Source organism: Labrus mixtus, chromosome 22, assembly GCF_963584025.1.
Source record: "Labrus mixtus chromosome 22, fLabMix1.1, whole genome shotgun sequence".
Taxonomy (NCBI): Eukaryota; Metazoa; Chordata; class Actinopteri; order Labriformes; family Labridae; genus Labrus; species Labrus mixtus.
In genome coordinates, this window is record NC_083633.1 from 4,961,908 (window position 1) to 4,984,783 (window position 22,876).

The 22,876-nt window shown below is 41.0% G+C and overlaps 1 protein-coding gene across 6 annotated transcripts in view; it reads left to right on the forward strand.

Annotated features, from left to right (window-relative positions):
- LOC132956418 (anoctamin-4-like) overlaps positions 1 to 4,993 on the forward strand; it is a 62,394-nt gene extending 57,401 nt beyond the window's left edge. For all 6 annotated transcript variants that reach the window (XM_061029872.1, XM_061029874.1, XM_061029875.1 and 3 more), the window contains 6 exons: positions 1,308 to 1,460; positions 1,554 to 1,701; positions 1,833 to 1,952; positions 2,727 to 2,832; positions 2,983 to 3,186; positions 4,154 to 4,993. In XM_061029872.1, the coding sequence (XP_060885855.1) occupies positions 1,308 to 1,460; positions 1,554 to 1,701; positions 1,833 to 1,952; positions 2,727 to 2,832; positions 2,983 to 3,174 (719 nt within the window). In that variant the 3' untranslated portion in view covers positions 3,175 to 3,186; positions 4,154 to 4,993. The remainder of the gene's footprint in view (positions 1 to 1,307; positions 1,461 to 1,553; positions 1,702 to 1,832; positions 1,953 to 2,726; positions 2,833 to 2,982; positions 3,187 to 4,153) is intronic.
- Positions 4,994 to 22,876: the final 17,883 nt, after the last annotated feature.

Genomic DNA, 22,876 nt, shown 5'->3' on the forward strand with positions numbered 1-22,876 from the left:
GGTTTTTTGAAACGCCACAAGAGGATTTTTAGTCCATCCCGACAAGCTTAATATGCATACCAATTTTCATGAGTGTATGTGAAAAAACCCTTTATGGGGAGGCCATTTTGAAATTTTCAAGGGGGCGCCACTGAGCCATGTTGTGAATTCTTTTTTACGACACCACCAAAATATCTAATTTTTCACGAGACCTGATGAGCGTGGAAAGTTTGGTGAGTTTTCGGGCACGTTCAGGCCCTCAAAAGTGGCCGCAAAGAGGAGGAACAATAAAAAATAAGAAGAATCGCTAGGGTTTCAAGAGGGTCCTCACACGGTTCGTGCTCGGGCCCTAATAAATAATACAAATTTACATTGCTGTCAGCATCAAAGATCCCATACTCTTCTCATTTTCACATTTCATCTTGTCCGTCTGTGAAACCTATAGAGAAGCACTGCATGATTTGCAGTTTAAAAAAAACTCACTAAAAACCATTATTTCAGCCTCTGCCTGAAACTGTCATGCCCATTTTCTTCTGATTGGCCAGCTCTCTGGAAGCTTTCATTGGGGCAGAACACTGCAGGGCTGCCAGGTGAGGGCTGCTCTCCAGTGCTGGGAGAAGAGAGTCTATGTACGAGGGTACAATGGCTTACGTAGAGGCTTGAAGCAGTCTCGTTAAGTTCCAGGTTTCATATGGGGGAAGCATCGTGTGATTTGCAGAACAAGCCGTCCAGCGCACTCTGCGGACTTATCCTGGGATCACTCCAACATTATGTTTACCCATGTTTATTATGAGAATCCAGCATTGTAACTATAAAGGGGAGTTTTAAAATGGGGATCAGCATCATAGGTCAACTTCAAGCATCCTGATAGCAGAAGCAATATCGGTTTGTTTTCCTCTCTGTTGTGAGGGCATTAAAGAGAACTCTTGTGACAGGATGATTTGCTTGTGATCCTTTCGGCTTTTAAGATTTTGCTGTGAAGTTATTGGTTCTATAAGACAAGAGGAAGTCTGTGCTACAGCTTTTTCTCGGAGTGAAATTGTAGTTTGTTGACATGCTAGCTCTAAATAGCAGGAATCTGAAACAACCACCACAAACAAAAATCAAACTAATAACTTAGTCTTGGCCATGGCTTTGATAAGATTTAATGTGTCATTAAAACTATCATCCAAATATTGACAGCTTCATCTCCAAAAAAAACAACATGGCAATTTGTGAAAATGCCTTCCTGAACTTGTATTTGGTTCCAAGCATTAAAAGCTTTAGGGCTATGATTAGCAAGTCACCATTGGACCTGAAAAGGTGTGTTTTTTTTGTGTTTGCTTCAGTTTTACAGTTTGGCTTCACCACCATCTTTGTGGCAGCTTTCCCTCTGGCTCCTCTCTTAGCGCTGCTCAACAACATCATCGAGATCCGCCTGGACGCCTACAAGTTTGTCACACAGTGGAGACGACCTCTGCCTTCGCAAGCCAAAGACATCGGTAACTAACAGATGTATTTTGTTGATCTTTCCCGTAGCTTGACTTCCTGACTATATGGACTGTAGGTGTGATGTCATTTCTACTTGTGTTTAGGGATCTGGTACGGTATCCTGGAGGGAATCGGCATCTTGTCCGTCATCACCAATGCCTTCGTCATCGCTGTTACCTCAGACTTCATCCCTCGCCTCGTTTACGCCTACAAGTACGGACCGTGTGCTGGCCAGGGCCGAGCAGGAGAGGGGTGAGTGAGGATTAGTTTAGTTCAAGGTAAAATGAATTAGCCGTAAACGGGACTCCTCGTCTTTTTAGTTCACTTGTTTTGAAGTTAAGGTTCCGTAGCAGTGGATCATTTTGTTTTGTTCTGCTCCTCAGCTGCATGATGGGATACGTTAACGCCAGTCTCTCGGTGTTTCGAGTGTCCGACTTCGAGAAGAGATCTGAGCCGCAGATGTCTGGCTCTGAGCTCAATGGAGAAGCGGTCAACTATTGCAGGTGTGTGTGTGAGTGCAGCTTGAAATATAACTGTTAACTGTAATCGTCTTTTTTTTGTGACCCAAAGCCACCAGAAGAGTTTTCCAAAGTTTCCATTGCACAAAAAACCAAACTGCTCATTGTAAGCTTGTTCAGCTGTAGTAGGGTTTGGCTGGAAGCCTTTGTGCGAGGATGGATTGTATAACCTGTTTTTTTCATGTGTGTTCATCCATCACTTTATTAATGATCCCTTTTAGCCAACATGCAGCCTCTTACTGAGCTCAGCATAGAATATATTTCACACAAGAATTAGGTCAACCCAGCTTAAGGTATGGGAGCCCTAAGAGGACATGCATCCATACATGTTATTTGACTCTGTTTTCTTGGTAAACCAAGACCAACCAGTGGGACTCTGTTGGCATTTCTGCAAATGTGAAAGCCCTAGTAGAAACACAATATTGGGTCATTTTTGGATTTAAAAGAAACTCCTGCACACTCTACATATTGCAGTCATAGGTTGGTAACGTTTAGTGCAAAATAGACTACAGAATCTGTCTCGCTTTTTTGGTTCAAAAATATGACTTAAGATCTGAAGTTTCTTTAAATGAACAATTGAAATCATTAAAATAACAAAGGTTGTATGGTTAAAACATGTGGTATCAAAAAGTGTTGAAAAACATCAAAAAGTCTCATTTTTGACAACTGTAACTCAACTATAGTTTGAATCCGTTTAATAATCGAACGACCAGATATCTTTTAGAAGTGACATTTGCACTCATCTGTTTGACCCACCAGGTATCGTGACTACAGGGAGCCTCCAGACTCTGCTGAGCCGTACTCGTACACTCTACAGTTCTGGCACGTACTGGCAGCCCGTCTGGCTTTCATTATTGTGTTTGAGGTCTGTGTTTAACCTTTGACAGATGGTTTGATTTTGAAATTATTTCTTGAAATTCTTGGTCATTACATTTACTTTCCTCCTCTACATCTTTAGCAACAATAAACGATAAATAAAAGAGATCTCAAAGGTTTGATTCTGTGTTTTTTTCAGCATATGGTCTTTGCTATCAAAACCCTGATCGCGTACCTGATCCCCGACCTCCCCAAGGACCTGCGGGACAGGATGCGCAGAGAGAAATATCTGATCCAGGAGATGATGTATGAGGCCGAGCTGGAGAGACTGCAGAAGGAGAAAAATGAGAAAAAGAGGAAAGACAGGACCCATCACAAGGAGTGGCCCTGAACGCAGTGACAGGTATAGACATGGAATATGTTGTGTGTAACTTTATTTATCATGTTGGAACAAATCTGACGTACATCAGAGAGTAAGTACAACACAAGCAAGGATCTAGAAAAAAGGGAACAACGTCAGTAAGAGCAAACGATCAGCTTTGAGTCTGATTGGACACACAGGTGCTGACAGGAAGTGACCAGAGGCAAAGCACAACATTGACGGCAGTTCTTGAGAGCTCTAATCAGTATAGAAACCATCTTATAAGTCGTCGTTATCAAACAAAAACCATCGTCATTACCATCATCATCATCAATAATATGGAGACCATCATCATTAAGTTAGTAGGTATTCATGAAAGAGCTGGGTCTTTAGCTTTTTCTTAAAGGTGCAGAGGGACAGATTGAATGGAGTTTGGAAGTTCATTCCACCACCGGGGGGCAACAGAGGAGAAGAGTCTAGTCAGCGTCTTAGGACCCTGTTGTGAATGTTGGATCAGACGCCTTTCATTGGCAGAGCGTAGTGGGCGGGAGGGAGTGTAGACCTGGATGAGAGAGTTAAAGTAAGAAGGAGCCGTTTTTGTCGCTGTTTTGTTAGCGAGCAGCAGAGTTTTAAATTTGATGCGAACAGTAACTGGGAGCCAGTGTAAGGAGATGAACAGTGGAGTGACATGTGCTCTTTTAGGAAGGTTGAAGACCAGTCGTGCTGCTCAATTTTATATCATCTGCAGGGGTTTGATAGTGCATGTAGGAAGAGCTTTCATTATGAGCTTTAAGAGCAAATGAGACCATAAGCATAGAGATTCACTTTTCTAGCTGGTGATTTTTAATGCCTGAATCTGCTGCCGCGGGGGTAGGTGTCAGATGAAATGAGTAACAGCAAATATTCATGATGAGTGATACATTTCAAAGTTAAAACATATGGACAGGATAAAATTAAAGAAATAAAAGGTACAGCTTCGTCCGCAAATGTGTCTCTCTCTTGTTCTCAGGTTTTCAGCTGGTGTTTGGTGTTCACTGCACCGTGGAGGACGGAGAAGAGTGCTGGGTTTCCTGCATGATACTGGAGCCTCTCACCATGTCAGACCAGCACCACCTGGTGGACTATTGATGAACTGCACCCTTCATGGGCTTGGTGGTTACCTCTGAGTCCCTTTCCTCTGAACACACACGAGATGTTCTCTTGAACATTTGGCAGTGGGTTTTGCTACTTTAGTTTTTCAGATGGTTTCTACCACTTTGGACTTAACAGTGTATGTCTTCAGATCCTGAATGTAGACTTCAAACCAGACTCAACGTTTAACGAATTCTTGTCTTAAATGAGGGGCACACTCTCCAAAGCTTACTGAATGACAAACCCTGTTTACATTTCTCCTTTCTTAAGGAGTCGACATTTTGCTTTACTGTAAATACAGATGTTTAAGGATATCCGCTTTGCTAAAGTCTAGTGCAATAACTAATAGAGAATGTCATCTCAGAAATCGCAGTGGGATTCTGGCTGGTGAAAGCTGGACTGTAATTCTTGATTGTTTTGATGAAACCTGGACAGTATTGCTTGATAGATGGCTGGTAATTAAACTGCATTGAGTTGGAAATCGCAGCAAAGGGATAGAGCGTTCAAATGAAAGTGTGAATGACGCAGCTGTTGTCCAGCGGGGAGAGAAACTGAGATGAACATATATGGGTTTTCTTGCTCAGCGAGCTCACAAATAAAAGTAACTTAGAGATCTATTCAGTCCAAGCTGTGACTGTGTTCACACTGGGTTTGAATTGGAAATGCTTCCATTTTGAATTAAGACAGTAATAAACATATTTATTGTAAAGAAGTCTGACTTTGATGCTATGTGTGTTTTTCTTACAGGGGCGTGTTCAGGCTTCTCTGACTGGGGTGGCCCAACTGGGGCACTGACTTATGCAGGGGTGGCCTTACGTGTTACGTCCACACACACATACACAAGAATCCAATTTATTTACCCTTTCTAACGCCAACGCGAATCTACTTTTATGCAACCCAAGAGTGGCAACATTTATCTTTAGCCTTTAGAACTATAAAACAAGGATGTTCAAAGTTACAATTTGAACTGATCAAAAACTTGATTTCAGACTCTTGCACACTGACATGCAAATACACTTAAACACAATGTCTCAGTACAGAAAAAATTCTTGTTAGTTCCTTACAATACAGTAGTATGCACCTCTCTTTGATATGCAGGGTATTTATTTACGGTATTTAAAGGTCATAAAATAATATACTACATTTACATTGAAGAAAACTACTTGCAGCATGTTGCGAAAGGAAAAGCCAGAACTGCTGTGTTAGCAAACGTCCAGCTTCTTACAAGGCAGACAGCCAATCATTGTTTAGGATTTTTTTTTTTTGGGGGGGGGGGGGGGGGGGCAATCAGATTTCAAGGCGGGCCAATGCCACCCCTGGCCAACCTTCTAGACCCGCCCCTGCTTTCTTCAGCACTGAGATGAGTTTAAACCCTCTGAACATTCCTAAAGAGATACATTCATCTGTTTATTTATATCTGAGAGAAATCACAAACATATTTCCAAACAGCAAAGAAAAAAAACGAAAAAACAAATTCCACGTTTCTACATAATTCTACGTAAGTCGTTAGTCTGTCTACCGGTGCTCTTAGCGTCAATTTAAGTGAGCCATTATGCTTCATCTGGGGGGAAAATCTGCCCTTTTAAATGCAATTGAGCGTCATTGCAAAAAGCATTTATTTCACTCATACAGTTGCAAATAGCCAGACACAGATAGAGTGAAAAAAACTACCATCTGTTGGTAACTGGGCAGCAGTATTTATGAGAGATGTCACATGCCAACTTTTCACTAATCGGGACAACAGTTGTACCTCTGGATAACCTGTTAAGTCTGTAAACATTTCTTTGACTTTATTATTATTTATATATAACCAGAAGTTAAATCAGTCCGGGTCTGTCACCATCTCAACACTTTATTCACTTACAGTACAGTGGAGAGGTCTGGAGTTGTTTGGCATGACCAGTGTTGCTGCTTGTAAACAGGCAAGGCAGGCAACTGCTTGGGGCCCCAGACCAGTAGAGGACTCCTGAGGGCTCACAGACTTAAACCGAAGCAGCGGCCCAAAATGTGCAAATTTTGCAATGACAGTAGGAAACCTCCCTAAGGGGGCCACATCTGACAGCACTCAGTCTCGTTTCCCAATTAATAGTCGCTCCCATTATTGCGGTGAAAACCAAATTTCTTTGATGAAAGTCGACAAAGAAGGATGAAGAGGAATTATCCGTCTATAGGAGAGAAAAAATAAACAGGGAAAAGAGGATTAAGAGTCGGGACACTGGCAGACATGAACGTGTTGAACGCAGGTTGAAGGCCCCCCCCCACATGTTTGGGACAGTTTTCACCTGAAAATTGCAAAAAAAATACGCAAATTTTGTGCAACATTTTGACTTATCCATTCTTCGTGAATCCAGCCCTTGGTGTGCTCAGTGGTAGATTGGTCCTGGGTAGTAATTATCTTTTACACCACCAGAGGGCGCCAGCGAGCTAAGTTGCACATCAGCTACAGCTCACAAGAGATTTATTTGCATACTTCTGGTAATTACATTAAATAATAAACATTTCAGAACGCTATGTAAGTCATATAAAGACAAACATGACTGCAAACATTAAACAAGCAAAACTGACAAACATCCTACAGCTGAATCTGGAAATTAACTTTGAAGGCTGACCAGCTTGTCTCCATGCAGATAAGTGGGCTGTAACAGTCGTATGTTTAAACCCAACACAGCCCTCACGACAGAGCCATTTTATGAGTTTAAAAGCTGGAAATCAGGGGAAATCAATAATGCGTTCAAATGCCAGAGTCAATATTTAATATTTAAATATGCAAATGAGTTCAGATCACCTTCTACGGCCTTTAATTTCATGCCACATCACATTACCCCTGGGACTAGAATTGTCCTGGAAGTCCCTGCAGCTGTATTTTAATAAACAAACACATCTGTTTATCCAGCGTCGATCACTATCTGCTCTCTTTGAACGGACAAATAATCATAGATTAGAGAGCAGAGGCTTTTCCCCTGCAGCCTGGATTACCCTGGTGTGGGGGCCTTTGCTCAAACTCCATTTTGATTATTAAAAGCCGGGGACAGAGGAGGCAAACTGTGTTTTGTTTCCTGTTAAGGCGACTCGTCTGTAAGAGGATTAGCCCTGACACACGCTCAGTCAGGGTTACGTAAGGCTGTCAGGGGATAATATCTGACATTTCCTCATATCCTGCATTTTGGCAGACCGGCACTCTGGGAAATTGATGTGGTGCACTCATTTGTTGTAGCACACAGGAGTGCAAAAGAAAGAGAGGAATATATGCGCTTTCTTTGCCACAAATAAAATCAGATGTCTTATATATTTTCAAATCCATCATCTTATAGCTGGAGAATATACTTTATGAGGAGTCCAAAAAAACACACACAGAAAAATAGATCAGATTTATAGCACATCCTTAAACATACCAGACAATTCTCCTCACTTTTGACTTTTTTTTATTTTCCCCTGGCAGGTGCCCAGTCACATACAAACTGCACATCTGCACCAGTGGGGGAGGGGACACTCTGCTGTTCCATACATGTTTACTAATGAGACAGATGTGTTTCTAATGACTCATTTTAGCAGCTTTGACCTGCAGAGTGTATGATGAACCGGGCAAACAAGGAACGCCACACTAGGATTTGAGGATTCTTGAAGGCAGGGTTGGTAATTTTCTCCAGATTCACTTTTTAAGATTTTGGTTGAAATTGTCTTTAGGTCCTGACAGACATTAATAACTCATGTTCTCTGAAAAAGGAATGAAGAAAATCCATCATCTGCAGCAGCTGTAAGCCTGTAAAAACTTTGACCAATGTCTGCCACGAGGTACCAATCTGATAAACCAATCACACACCTCCCTGCTCGTTCTCTACCCCTTGCGTGCACTAGCCCACATCCAAAGCGTGTCACAGATGACAGAGTTTATACTGTGAGTTTGTCGTTTGCTGTTGTGTAAACGTTTTTTTTTACATGTATTATGACAAAGTTTAGTGTTTGCATCTCCAACGCTGTAACGCAATGTGAAACCATACAAGTGGAAACCAAAGCTACTCAAATGCAAATGCAATGTGTAAGTATCTAGGTAAATTTCTCAGATCTCAAGAAAACTGCTGAAATGACTAAGTTATCATGGGACACCAGTGCAGTGTGCAATATAGAAGTTAAGATCTTGAGAAAACAACCGAATCACTTGAAAACAGAGTTTAATCAAATGTGCTGATACGTGTCCTCATCGGGCTTCCGTACAGCCCGACTGAAAGGCAGCCATGTGTTTGCTTATATTCGCTCCTGTAGTTTTTATTTCTTCTTTGAAACTTAACAATCTTTTTTGAAGTATTTATGTTCTTAATTTTACTTTTTAGTCCTTTAAAATTGATTTGAATCTACAATGTCAGTTTATCCACTATCATACTCAACATACTATATATTTTTACTTTGTCTGTCCCTTCCTTTCAGGTACATTAACCTGTGCCTTATTTAAAAAAAGTTCTAGCATCATTATTATTATTTAAGACCTCCTGTATGCATGGTTTTACCATGAGCCTTTTTCATGAAACACACGTCAGGTCCAGTTTTATGTGCAAATCACTCACATACAGGATAATTGCATCCCTCAGAATGTTTGAAATGCACAGACAGGATGCCATGTCGTCCAATACATGTTTTCCTCCCCTCCTAAGCTACATGTAAAACACATCCCAATCCCTCACATGCCTGAACCCCCCTCTCATTTAAATATCAGCGCTCAAGCTGCCTGCTGCTGAAATTCCAGATAACGAGCGTTGCTTAAAAGCTGCTTGAAGCTTGTTTGAACACAGACATTAGAGAGCGAGCACTGATGTCACATTCTGGATCATCACTGGAAACGCCATGGAGAAAAAAAACATGAAAAAAAAAACCCTCCTGCTGTTTGCTTTCTCTTGTTACCAGGGATATACAGCTGACAAGTTAATCTCTTTTCCCCTTTTTTTTTGTCTTCAAAGCTTTGATTCTATGTTTTAGTCTGACTGTATCTCCTTTTATTTCTCCTTTCCTTTTCCTTACAGGCTGTTTTCCACATGTGAACTGTAAAATCAAAATCATCCAGTAAATACTTACACACATTAAATGCTCTGATTACTTCACTTGCTTTTTGTGACTTTGTGAATTTTTCGCCTATTAAAGGAAGAATGTGTGACATTTTACACATAAGTACAGCAGAAATCTAGTATATCCTCTGTAAATATCTCTCTGAGTCATGACCGTCTACGAAGAGTGAGTTGCGCTGTTTGTGATGTTGTCACGTTTACATGGATGGGACGGCCAGTCGGGTCATCCTCTTGCGTATAAAAGCTGTTTAAGTGAGGACTAGAGAAAAGAAGAACCACATACTGTACTCACTACTCACTTAAACGTTTTTAGATAATGGTCATTCCGTTTAAATTTTATGAAATTTGCAATGTGAAGCTACAAACAAACTAAAGAGCGCTAGCGTTAGCATGCTAACACAACAATGCAGCTCGAAACAAGGACAATGTTGTCCACCGCTTGCGCTTAGCGCTTAATTATGGTGCGTTCCAATTTGATAACTCCTGAAAACGCGAGCGGAGAAGGGTTGGTGGTGTGGTGTCGATCTAAAAGTTGTACATTCTTCCTTTAACTTTTAATGCCAAACTAACGGTGCATGTATATCCATCAAAAAAACCTGACGAGCATGTCTTTATGCTGTAGGAGGAAGCCGTAGTACCTGGAGGGAACCCCAGCCTTCACAGAGAACATACAAAGAGAGGCTCCTGTCCGACTGGGATTCAAATCAGGAACTTCCTTCCTGTGAGGCAACAGCACTAACCAACGCACCACCGTGCAGCTCCGACCCAAAACAAAAATCTCTTAAACCAGGTTTGAATTTGACCCCTAGTTTGATTTTGTGGGAGCAGTGGTTTGTCTCTGAACGTAATCACTGTGATTGACTGGCCACTAGTCCAGGGTGTACCTTGCCTCTTTCCCAATGTCAGCCAGGATTACAAACTCCAAAGACAATACAAAGCTGTCAACCTTCTCGTCATCATGGTAAGGCCGTCCAACGACTAATGGGGGAAGATATATACCACCACAGCCATCAATTAAATCATCGCTTTCTGCTGCTGCCGTCAGGACAAAGGTACAGCCCCCTGTATGAAGACAAATTGTTGTCCTCGTTGCCAAAAATAACTTAATCTGTGAGGACACTTTAAAGTCACCTTCATACTGAGCATAGCACTTTATATTACCATCAAACACCCCTCTAATATCCACCAGTTATAACCTGGTGCCCTCCCTAAATGTAAATCTATTGTGTCTATTAGTTTATCAGGCTTGTGTTGTGTTATTTTAGTGTCTTTAATGGTTTAAAATGTGTCACCTTGTCTAAGTGTAAACGTTTGTTTTTAATGACATACATTTGAACATGCCAAGTATAAAGACTTTATCTCCCACTTTCTTCGATGCAGGATGGGGGGGGGGGGGGTTGCGTAGTGCTCCTTAAACTGAGCTGTCTAGCTTTAATTGTCCTCTGAAGGGCAATATGTGGCTTTCCTTACAATGCAACACTAAATCAGAATAAATGAAAGCTTTTGGAACTACCATTACCATTTCTATCCATTGTGGTGGCATGCTGAGTAAACCTGTAAACTGTAACAAGTCACCAAAAATTAAGCTCTAGCGTAAGTTCAGTCAGGAAGACCAGATATTCAGATTCAGAAAACTTTATTTATCCCAGAAGGGCAATTCAGTTTCACAGCCTACCGAGCCATTGAAAAACGTAAAGACAACATAAAAGGAAACAAACACATCACCACAGCATTCAAACAGTTACATTCACATGTCAGTAACAACAATTCAACAGACGAACAGGTCGTAAAGTGAGAAAGCCAGCGCTATCAATCTACAATTTCCTAATACGATGACAGACTTGTTCAGCATTCAACAGCTTGATAGCTGAAGGGATAAAAGAGTTGGAGTATCTATTTGTCCTCCTTGGAGGGGCAAGATAGCGCCGTCCAGAGGGCATTAAAGAAAACTCCGATGAGACAACATGTTCAGGTTGGTTTATCATCCCTTTGGCTTTCTGGACCACACGCTCCTTCCACAGGGAGCTCAAGTCTTTCAGCTGGACTCCAATAATCTCAGAGCAGACTTTTACGATGTGGTTCAAACTGTTCTTGTCCTTCACAGACAACCCATTGAACCAACAGATAAAAGAAAATGTTAAAAGACTTTAGATAAAAGAATGATAAAAGCTACATAAAATGCTTGGTGAAACACTAAAAGAGTTCAGCCTCCGCATCAAATGAGTTCTCTGTTGGCCTCAAAATTCCTTAAATTCAGAGTCGAACACTGTCCCAAGGTATTTATATGAGTCCACTATTTCAACCTCTCCACCGTGGATAATGCTAGATTCAGAGTGACAACAGTTCTTCCTAAAGGGTTCCAGATGGGTTTATACTGTTGACGCTCGGAATTGTCATTCTCAGCCACCCCATTGAGTCCAAGTGCCAGAGTCTTTCTGTCAAGTCATATTTCCATGTTATCCATTGTAATAAAAGATTTTCTTAATTCACTTGTCTCTCCTGATTGAACTGCTTCTTAGCTGAATTACATGATTTCCTAATCCTAAGGGGAAGAACAACAAGACGTGTAACATGCAAAAGCAACGATGGACAAAGTCCAACTTTGAAGTTTTGAAAACTGCCGTTCCTAAAATGGTCACTCGAGACTGTCTCCAAAAGTGAGTCGATCTCCATAAAGCCCCATGTTAAAATGCTCAACTTCACCAGAAACTATACACTTCTTACAGTTTGGGGAAAGCTAATTTGCCCATTTATTACTTCTACATAGTAGTTTGATCGTTAAACAACTTAACCTCTTGTAAAAATGCTCAAATAGGGGCGTGGTCTCTTTGATTGACAGGTGGTGCTGCAACATGTCTGCCAGGTGTCACCTCAAGTCATTTCTTATTTTAAAAAAACAATCAGAAGTCCGTGGCACACTGAAAATAACTTTACTGTATTTTTATTGTGCGCGAACAACGCGTTTCACCTGTAGCTTCCTCAGGTTCAGCACAAACACAGGGCATACATTACACAGGTGCGTTAAATGCAAGTGGTCACATGACCAATCATCACATTAAACAGCCACAAATGGAAACCTTGATGTGCAAACACAATATATCAAGGTGCACACAGTGTGAGGAAAATAATTTTTCAAATTCAAAGCATATTCACATAAAATATTTTTACAAGAGGAACAAGACAACTACCAATGTATATCAAGTTTAAATCTAGTGGTCAGTGTCTTTTTCTATGTCTAACTGAAAATATGAATTAAATGCAAAAAACTATAGTTGAGGTCAATACTGTACCTGTCCCTCTCCGTCTTAACAGGAAGGGGGAGGGAGAAGGGACCTAGTGGCTAAACTCTCCCTATGAGTCGAATTGTGTTCAGTTTGTAAATCCAAAATGCCTCCCTTCTTAAAAGTAGGTTAATCAAATTGCCCCCTCTAGGTTAAGGCCTCACTCTTTTGGAGGGTGGTAGCAGACCCATGGTTTTTCTCCTTATAGTGCCTAGCAATGGCATAATCCATGTTCCCATTTCTGATGGCAGCCTTATGCTCGATTCTTAGCTTTAAGTTTCGCTTGGTTTGGCCTACATACATGAGGCCACATGAGCATTTTCAGGGTGAAGACAACATGGGTAGAAAGGCAGTTAATGAATTCTTTTATGTCATATTTCCTTCCTTCCTGAGGATGATGAAATGTTTTAGTGTCAAGAGTGTTTGAACAGTACGCACATCTACCACATCTGGAGTTACCATACACTTGTTCAGAAAGCCAAATGGTTTGTGTAGGTTCCTTATATAAAGAGCTGACAACAGAATCTCGGATGTTCCTCCCTCTCCTGATGCAGAAGCGAGGCCTGGAAGACGTAAGGTGATTCAGGCTTGGGTCACATTCTCTAGGATTTTCGATTGTTTGTTGATGATCTGTTTGACCTGCATGGACGCTGTAGAATACTCGGACACAAAAGTCGTTATGTTTTCAGTGAGTTTATCTGAGTGAGTCTGACCATATGGACTGTTATTAACCATATGATGGGGATGGAAACTTGTCGAGTGTAAGATGGTGTTTCTGTCAGTTTCTTTTCTTTTATAACCAGGAAGCCTGAGCTGAAATGAACCCAAATGAATGCTCTCCTTTTGAATCTTCCTGCTCCTCAGATTCTGTAGAGTTCTTTTTACACTTCATTACATTGCTATCATTAGTGCATGGAGATTGCATTTTAACTCGCATAATATTCATGGCAGTCATTAGCCCCAGTGCCTGACCTTTTCTCTTCTAATAGAGGAAATTTCCAGCACCGTCGCATTACCATGACTATAGGAAAACACACACACACCTCATTGAGTTCGGGCTGAGGGACTGTGTGGGATCCTCAGACCATCAATAGAATGTCAAGCCAACACAATCCATTTGCAGTCTTTTGTTGTTTCCATTGAAGGTGTAAATCCAGTTTAAAATTGCCTCATTTTAAACTGGAGTCCTCTAAACCAATTGCAGGATCAGGGCCAGTTTCTGCTAACTGATCTAATTCAGAAGTTTATTATTTCAATAGCAAATGTTCAGCAGCAGGTGTGTTACCATGGGTTGTTTATGTCCATAATAATACAGCGCCGCTTATGCTCCAGATCTATCATTTAACTTTTTATTTAAAGCTGAAAGAACAAGCTAGTGCATCTTAGCTTACATTGCACAATATGCTAACCGCTAACTCAGCATTCAGTGACCAGTGCTTTTTTCCGTGAGCTTGTCTTCTGCCTCTTCTGCTGATTGTGACTCACCTGTAGATTCCACAGCATTCCATCACCCAATTTGGTTCAACTCTGTTCGACCGCTCGCGCCATACCCTGCTGGAACCGTTCCTGAAGCGTAGTGTCACGGAGCGAAGCTCAGAGCAGCTGGTTTCATAAGATCACAGGAGAAGAACAAGATGAAAATGGAATTGCACGGCTATGCAATAACAACAGACACACAGCTGGTCACCTTTCCATTCTGAGGTTTATGATGTTGATATAGTGATGGTAAAAAAAAAACTAATATTGACTCCATCTGTCCATTTGCAATCATTGGGCCCTATCTTACGCCTGACCCAAAGCATCTCTTCTCCTGAACGTCCAGCTCTCATGTTGTTTGAATTGCAAATGAAAAAGCTTTCCTGTAAGCGCCACTGGGTGTGTTCGTTTTAAAATGAGGTGTGGTCAGAGGCCAAGTCATCTGCTCTGTTCAGCTTGAGGCATCGAAAACTAAAAACAAAATATATATATATCTATATATATATAGATATATATATATATATATATATATATATTTGTGAGCGGCAGTAGCTCAGTCTGTAGGGACTTGGGTTGGGAATCAGAGGGTCGCCGGTTCAAGTCCCGGCACGGACCAAGTCCAGAAATTGGTCTGGTAGCTGGAGAGGTGCCAGGCCACCTCCTGAGCACTGCCGAGGTGCCCTTGAGCAAGGCACCCAACCACCAGCCCAGGAGCGCCCAGTGTGGGCAGCCCCCTCACTCTGAGACCTCTCCATTAGTGCATGTCCATATGATCTTGTTTGTGCATGTGTGTGTATTTCAGCCTATGTTTGTGTAGCATGTTAACTAGACAGAGTGTAAAAACAAATTTCCCCTCGCAGGATTAATGAATTATTATATTTATTTTTTTCACAGTGTGCTGCCTGTTTGGTTCCTCTCTTGGGTTTTCAGAGGCTGGGCGTGGCTTCTTGCTGCTGGAGCTACTGGCGCACCTGCTCATCATTTCACCCTCACCAGTGGCTGTTGAATTACCCTGGTTGAACTCTCCCACGATGCCAGATTGTTTCCACACTCCATGTGGTATAGTTGGTTCAAATCCAGCCTCTCTCCCCCTGTTCTGGAACCCACATCGCTCAGCCTTCCCATTCCAACGCCGTAAGCCACACAACTTCCCCCATCTGCCTCCTCAGTGCCACCAGCCACAGCCAACCCCTCAGCGTCTCTACCAAACTCTGCCAGCCTGTCAGTGCCAGCCCTCAGTTTAACCCAAGTCTTCCAGCGCAAGTCATTATCATTCCTGCAATAAATCTCCTTTTCCCCTTTTCTCCTGTCTGCTGGTCTGTCTTTGGCTGGTCTTGCTGGCTATCGGTTCCTATTAAAAAATTGACTAGAAATGGTAACAGAATCAAGGCTTTGGAATACTACTGTTCAGGGCTACACTACAAATATTGTCACACAAGTGTTATACTAAGCATACAAGGCTGGAAGATGTCATTAAAATGTGATCACGAGGATTGGTCAAGAGGAATTAACTGTTTTTTTTAAACTATACTGTATGGTTTACAATAGTTATTAGGGTGTATATACACTAAAATTTTTAGGATGCTGGAGCTCCGGATAGCTTAGCAGTTATGTTGCGTGCCCCTTATACGGAGGCCATGGTCCTTGTAGCAGCGGCCGTGGGTTTGAATCCGACCCAACATGTCATCCCCCACAATCTCCTCCCAACAATTCATGCCTCTCGTCAGCTGTCCTCCAATAAAGGCAAAAATGCCCCCCCCCCCCCCCAAAAAAATGCTATTGTACATTAAAATGGCGTTGGAAATGTGTTTACATTTATTTATTTGCATTGGAACCCCATTAGTTGTTACCGCGGTAACAACCATTCTTCCTGTCGTAGCCGCAATCTCATCAAAGTTCATCTTTTTTTAGCTTCTGTGAGTGCATCATTCAAAACCAACAAAAATCAAGTTAGTCTGGTTTCCATTTTAAAGTCATTATATTACCGCTGGTCCCTATCTCACTGTTGGCTGCACACTCATCCCCTCAACAAATAACTCACATCACTCAGCACTGAATCACGGTCCCTCCTCTGTCTGCCTCCTCCTCTCTTGCTGATACACTCCTTAAAACTGAAGCATATTAGTTGATGAAACTGCATCCCTCTCCTCTAAGCTCTCCTGTTCTAAGCTCAAGGACATAATCAGTCTGAGCTTGCAAAATAATGTTCAAGTGCTTTGATTATGACATTTGCACTCATAAAATCACTCAAGGTATTAGTCGATTGCAGATTCTGCTACAACACTGTCTACATACAGTCTTACCACAATGTTATATATTAGGCTATGCTGTCATTTTGAGTCTTTAGATAGGTCAAGGTCTTATTCTTGCAGCATCCAGTTAACATGTCCTAAGGGAACACTCAGTGAAATACTCTTGTGTTTTCGACTGAACAAACCACTTTATGCAGGGCCATGCCGTTTTATTGTCAGTGCTGTTTCATAACCAGTAAGACGAGCCCTCCATCAGGACATTTTAGATCTAGAAGCAGAACTTCCTAAACATTTGAGGGATTTTTTTTCAAGCTTTCAAGGTCAAATAGTCAAAGCCTTGCCATTCTTATCATTGAGTCCGTATGCTTGGCCCAGGTCAGGCCCTTTTCTGATCTTTAGACAAAACCATCTACCATATCTACTGTAGAACATTTGATATAAAGGGGGGCATACTGTAGTTCCTTACTTGCTACATAACATAGGATAACTGGACTGCTACTAGTACTACTCTACGACTCAAAATCGGTCTTGGTCTCAAGGCCAATCTCGAGACCACTTTTTGAAGGCCCCGGTCTCATCTCAAAATAATTTTTACTCCATCTTGTCTCGGCCTCGGACTGGGCGGACTCCGGATTTTAAATCAAGACCAGTCAAAACCACCACTGATTGGCTTTCCACGTCATTACTTTGACTATATGTAGTTTGATTTTTATCCCCCGTTAAGGCCGCAAACTTCCCTGTGTTACGGTCTAAATGAGTGACATGACCAATGCACACAAGTTGATGATTTTTCTGTGATATTTATGGTCTTGGTCTTGACTCGGTCTCGCCCTGCCTTGGTCTTGGTCTTGACTCGGAATGGAACCCTAAATGTCATGGTCTTGTCACGGTCTCGCAGCACTATGGTTTTGGGTATGTCTTGGTCTCGGATGGTTTGGGCTTGACTACAACACTAACTGCTGTTGTCAATGAAACACATTATATATGGAGAAACTATCATTTTGACTGCAATTTCAAACTACATAATATTGGAATAAATGGATTAAAAGCTCTCTAGGATATAACCTAACCCTGTGTAATTTAAAATTCCTACTACTACTACTTTGTCTGTGGCATATAAATGTGTATGAATAAGATTAGTTACTTCTGATGGTAACTTTCCAAACTATATTGTTGTTCCTTTTTGCCTATCAATACATGTAATAAAAATGAAAGTGCAATGATAAATCAAATGGCATGATAGTTTTTACAAAAGGCACATTTGAAGGAGGAGTGAAAAGTTGGCTGTCATATGTAGGAGAGTCCCTGCTCGAGTACATTCATACTGTTGCACTCTGCACTCAAAGATGTGAAAAGTGAAAGAATTCATTGTAAAAGGATGAAAAGTAAGGGTCCAGTAATTGGTTCCCTCCGTACCTCCACACAGCTTCTTGTGTAATGGACAGGGTTCCCCGAGCTGTTCCGAGCACTTTCTGAGAGAAAGAGCTCATCCACTCCTCAAATCATCTGCAATTATATGTACAGTAATCACAACAAATGCATCACCGGAATGAGCAGGATGCTAAATATTTGTGGCATGAAAACACACTGTGCAAGTCATTGCTTTGTGTAAAATGAAAAGGAAATTGCAGCATCACAAAGAAAGTACATGTTGAATACTTTACAGCACGGCATGATGTAATAATCCCTCACTCTGTAATCCTGAAACACGTCCTTCGATTCATTCATGCTGCCAATTCATGCCAAGCTTTCCACAGTTATTACAAAAGCCAAAGTGCTGGGTTACATACAGGACATTATGTTTTTTTTATCCTGCAGGTAAGGGTCTGTTATCCTATTTTCTGCTGTATCCATATGGAACAAGCTCTGCAGAACACCCGTAAGAAACTGAAGGTATGAATACATTTGGACATGAAAGTGCTTTTTTTTTTTCAATTATTTAACAGGAAAAAAAAGGTATGCTCAGTGTCTTCACTCAACGTGTTTGAAAAATGGAAGTGAAAACACAAATAATTCAATTTTTTTAGGGATTACAGCATTAATCTAGTAGTTAGAATCTAAAGCGTGTACAGTATAAGGTGTTGGACAAGAGCTACCAGTGTTATAGAATAAATTCCACTGGTGCTACACATGCTCCAGGTACATACTGTACACCTGTGGCTCTGTAATGTGCTTGGAATAGAGTTTCCATCAACATGCATTCATTTTTAATGCAACATTTGTACTGTACGTGCTGCAATAGGAGTTTGGTTACGATAAAAATGAGGTATAAACCGATGAAAAAGAACATTTTTTTCAACTTGTTGCAACGTGACAACTCATGGTTGAAGTTATAATAAACCTTTGTCTTTGAAACAGTAGATCTTCAGAGGTCATGCTCCTAAATATTTTTTTTAAATATCGCTTTTCACATTACATAGTTTCAGATTGAACTGTAAGAGCATGGTGGATGGACTGCACAGCCAAGAGGCCAACATTAATATAATCCTGTTAATTAAAAAAATTGCTAAATGGTCCCATTGTCATAGATGTGTTCACATTAAGGTTCCTATTTCAGCTGCAACCCACACATCCATTACACTCCTCCAGCATTTGAATTATGGATAGTCAGGATATTACTACATTTATATCAGGCACAGAGGAGATGAAACGCCTCGGTGGTGTTGGGATGTAATTGTATGAATATGAATTTTTTTTTTAAGGTTTCAGATGAATTTTCAAAACTTTCGTTATTATATGAACTGAAGTACAGTTATTCAAACTTTATGGTTTCTACAATAGTTCTCCTATTGTATGCTGCTACTTAATTACAAAACCGAAATATATATCAGAATTGTAAGCAATCCATTATTTAGATATATTTACAGTGCAGACCCATCCACATGATTTTATATTACATGTACAGCAAGACACACAAATCAGAACTTTAAACCAAGCGACAATTCCGGTGCAAAAACCTGCAGTTCCTCGAGTGTCCACTTGAAGCTGACTGTAGAAGCGCTGGAAGTCACATACACACCCATTCAAAGAAGCCTGTTTTACAGCAGAGATGAACATGTTTACAGCCTGGTTGAAAAAATGAAAGAGGTCTGATCGCTCATGTCTCAGTCGGCACACACTGTACAGAGGGTGAACAAAACACATGACTCATCTGTTTTGATTTTCTGAAGGATAAGAGTTATTCACAATAAGGCATGTAGCTGACCTGACTGAGAGGTGGGCGGGGTGTTGCTATTTGTGAGGAAGCCTAAGGACCACCTCAGCTCCAGCTCTCAGCCTGGTGTTAGGTTGACTGACAGTTAGGCTGAGACAGCATTTCCAGCATGGTGACCGCCATCCACAGGCTTCCATTACCCATTGCAGTAACAGATGGCTGACTTCACTCAGGCTTCATCCACTTTTTACAGTCTGTACTTAAAACAGACACGGGGGTCCTGGAAACAGAATTTAAAGGGTACCTTAAAACAGACCTAACATTATCTTAGACAGGAAGGAAACCAATGCTTCCTAGTAATCTTTTTAAGCTGTTTTCACACATGCACTCTTGGGAATCTCAGACAGCCTGCCCCGGAAATCTTCCAGAATAGCTTTTTCATACTTGACCTTCACATCGGGAACTTTTCCACGTCGGACAGGAGTGTGGGGGGTCTCCGTAGGCAGGACATGGCGTACAAAAGACGTTAAGATCGCACATAGGACAGACATAGGACAACTATAATGACAGATTTCTGCCTTTATATAAATTCTACATGTCGTGTCAACCAATGGATGAAAAAGAACATAATGTAATGTTAACAAAAAAAAGAGTATGAAGCAGCTTTATTACGTGTACCATTTGCCTGCCATTACCTGCTGCAGCTCACCCTAACTTCATGCAGGAACATTACTTGGGAGCTTGTCAGGAAAATGTCCAGATAAAGTCAGGGTGACAAATTTGGTCGCTTGCATTCACATAGCAGCCCACCCTAAAATTTTCAGAAGTTTTGTGCATGTGTGAAAACATCATTAGAGTATCCAAGACAATAAAGAGTAGCTGCCAGTATGAAAGCATGTTACATCTATGTGAATAACTGAATGGCATGAGAAAAATAACATTATTTTTTATTTCCTCCGCAAAATGATATTCAAGCAAAAGGTTCATATAGTAACCCTTATTTAACGTACTTTTCAAATAACATTTTAGTCTAAGGTCCTGTGTCCATTTAGCGTTTTTCTCTCTTTTTTCAATTGTTTTCAATGAGTAGAGAGTGTTCCGCCTTGGAGAAAAAAGCTGATATAAAGTGTTTACATAGTGAGAATGTCCGCTGAATTTGAACTTTATCTATGCTCTTTACACATCTACCACCGTTCATTGTTTCCCAGGTAATTCCAGGTGTAATTTCAATGATATCACATCTTTCCCCTGGTTTTGACTTTAGGCACTTTGCCTTCCAGGGGGACAACCTGGACAACTGCAAACCCTTTAAATTGGCAGGATGGTTGGAAAATATGTGTACAGCTGAGTCCCCCTTCAAAACCATCTCATAGAAATGAAACTAAACGAGGCTACATGTTATCAGACGTACTATTCCTACGAGAAATACTGTAGAGTTATTTTTATCATGAATTAAAATGCAGACTAATTGGAATGGATAAATTAGCAGCTACCTTTCTGGAGGGAACCAACCACACCTGCAACACTCCACGTGTCACTGCGTTGACCTGCGAGAAGCACCTTGTCACAGTGAACGTCGAGGGCTGCTTAAATTAGTCCCAGTGGGATTCATCGCTACCTGAAGCCTCCATTCAACACCTGCCTGTGGCCTCTAGCCTCCCAAAGCTTTGTTACAGCCTCCCCGGGTCCTCACCACCGTCACATTTCTTTTAAATTAGTACACAATCATATCTAGTGTCTTTCTGGGAAAAAGTACCAGCCAAATAGTGCACAAGAAAATGGTTTTACTTTTATTCCTGCTGGATATGAATAGGCATGTAAGAGGATTTCTGAAAATATGATTTGTTGACTCACTAAGAGGTTATCCGGCATGCTTAAATCCTTCTGATGTAACCCTACTTTCTTTTTCTTTTTTTTACCCTAACTGCCTCTTTTCATTTTCCCTCCAAAAAATTATTTGACCACCAGATCCCCAGAGAGGAGCCAAACATGATGAAAATACTGATGATTAACTATGATGAACTAATCGAATATGAATATTACCGTTCAACTGATGAAGGCACAAACTCATCTTCCAAATTGAAATGTTTTATTTCAAACCATTAACAAATATCAGTCGTTGTACTCATCACAAAGTGTTCCCTTCACAGCTGAACTTGAAAAATTCATCCAGCATCTAACGGAACAGAAACACAAAGTTAATATTCAGACAGTGATAGCATGAAAATGTACGAACAAGGAAGCTTCAAAAAGCCACCTGGCTCCTTGGAAATGACTCCACACCGATAAAGATCTAAGAAGAGGAGGACAGAGGAATGTGGGTCACAGAGGTTTTCAGGGGCAGCTGGCAAACTTTCCTTTTTCTGTGACATTTATCTGGGCTGACTGAGAATTCATTGCCGAGCTCAAACTCCTCTTCCTGTCGAAACCAATAAGAATCAATTCCTCTGTAAATCTGCTGTTAGCAAAACCAGGGGGCAGTGGAGCAAACCTGTGCAGGTTGAGCAGGAGACAACATTTATAACAGGATTCAACAGAAATCAATTTGACATGTGTCTACTTTGATGAAGTGTCAATATATATATATATCAGCTCCAGGATGCATGTGCACTGACTGTTACAGCTGTTACAACAGGGAAAACGATTTTTGATGATGAGTTCAATTTAGGGTGGTTGTGAAGTATAAAGGTGCTGCCTGGTCTATTCCTCATACCATTTGATGTAAAAATGTGGATAATTTTGACAAAATATAGCAGAACATGCTCATCAGATTAAAGTCAGTCGAGGCAAATTCCAAAATAAGCTATTTTACTTTAGCAGGATTTAGCCATGTCATATGTTGAATCTGCATTTCAGCCTATATCCAATAACCATCCAAACTGGTCACATAAAGAACATGTCTGTTCCTACAGTCTTTAAATCTACTATGGGAGGTAGAGCCTTTAGTTATCAGGCCCCTCTCCTTTAGAATCATCTACCAGTAGAGACAACCTCTCCAGGCTAAAACTTTCCTTTTGATAAAGCTTATAGTTAGGACTTGCTCAGGCTTGGACCAGCTCCCAGTTATGTTGCTATAGGCTTAGACTGCCGGGGGCCTGGCACATTGAGCTCCTGTCTCTCTCTCTTCCTCTAAATGTGTATACATTCAATAACTTCAAATATTCATGTACCATTTACTTAATGGTATGAACACTAATCTTACATCTGCCGGGGAGTATGGCGATTTATTTCTATCAATAGTTGAGCGTGATAAACTATAATCAAGAGCGTATTGTTTTTTTATTTTCAACAAAAATTCAACAGCCATGCACACAAATTCATCACCAGAGAGCTGCACAGCCCGCTGTGAGGGTGAAGTTAAACACAGGTGAGGGCAAAGAATGT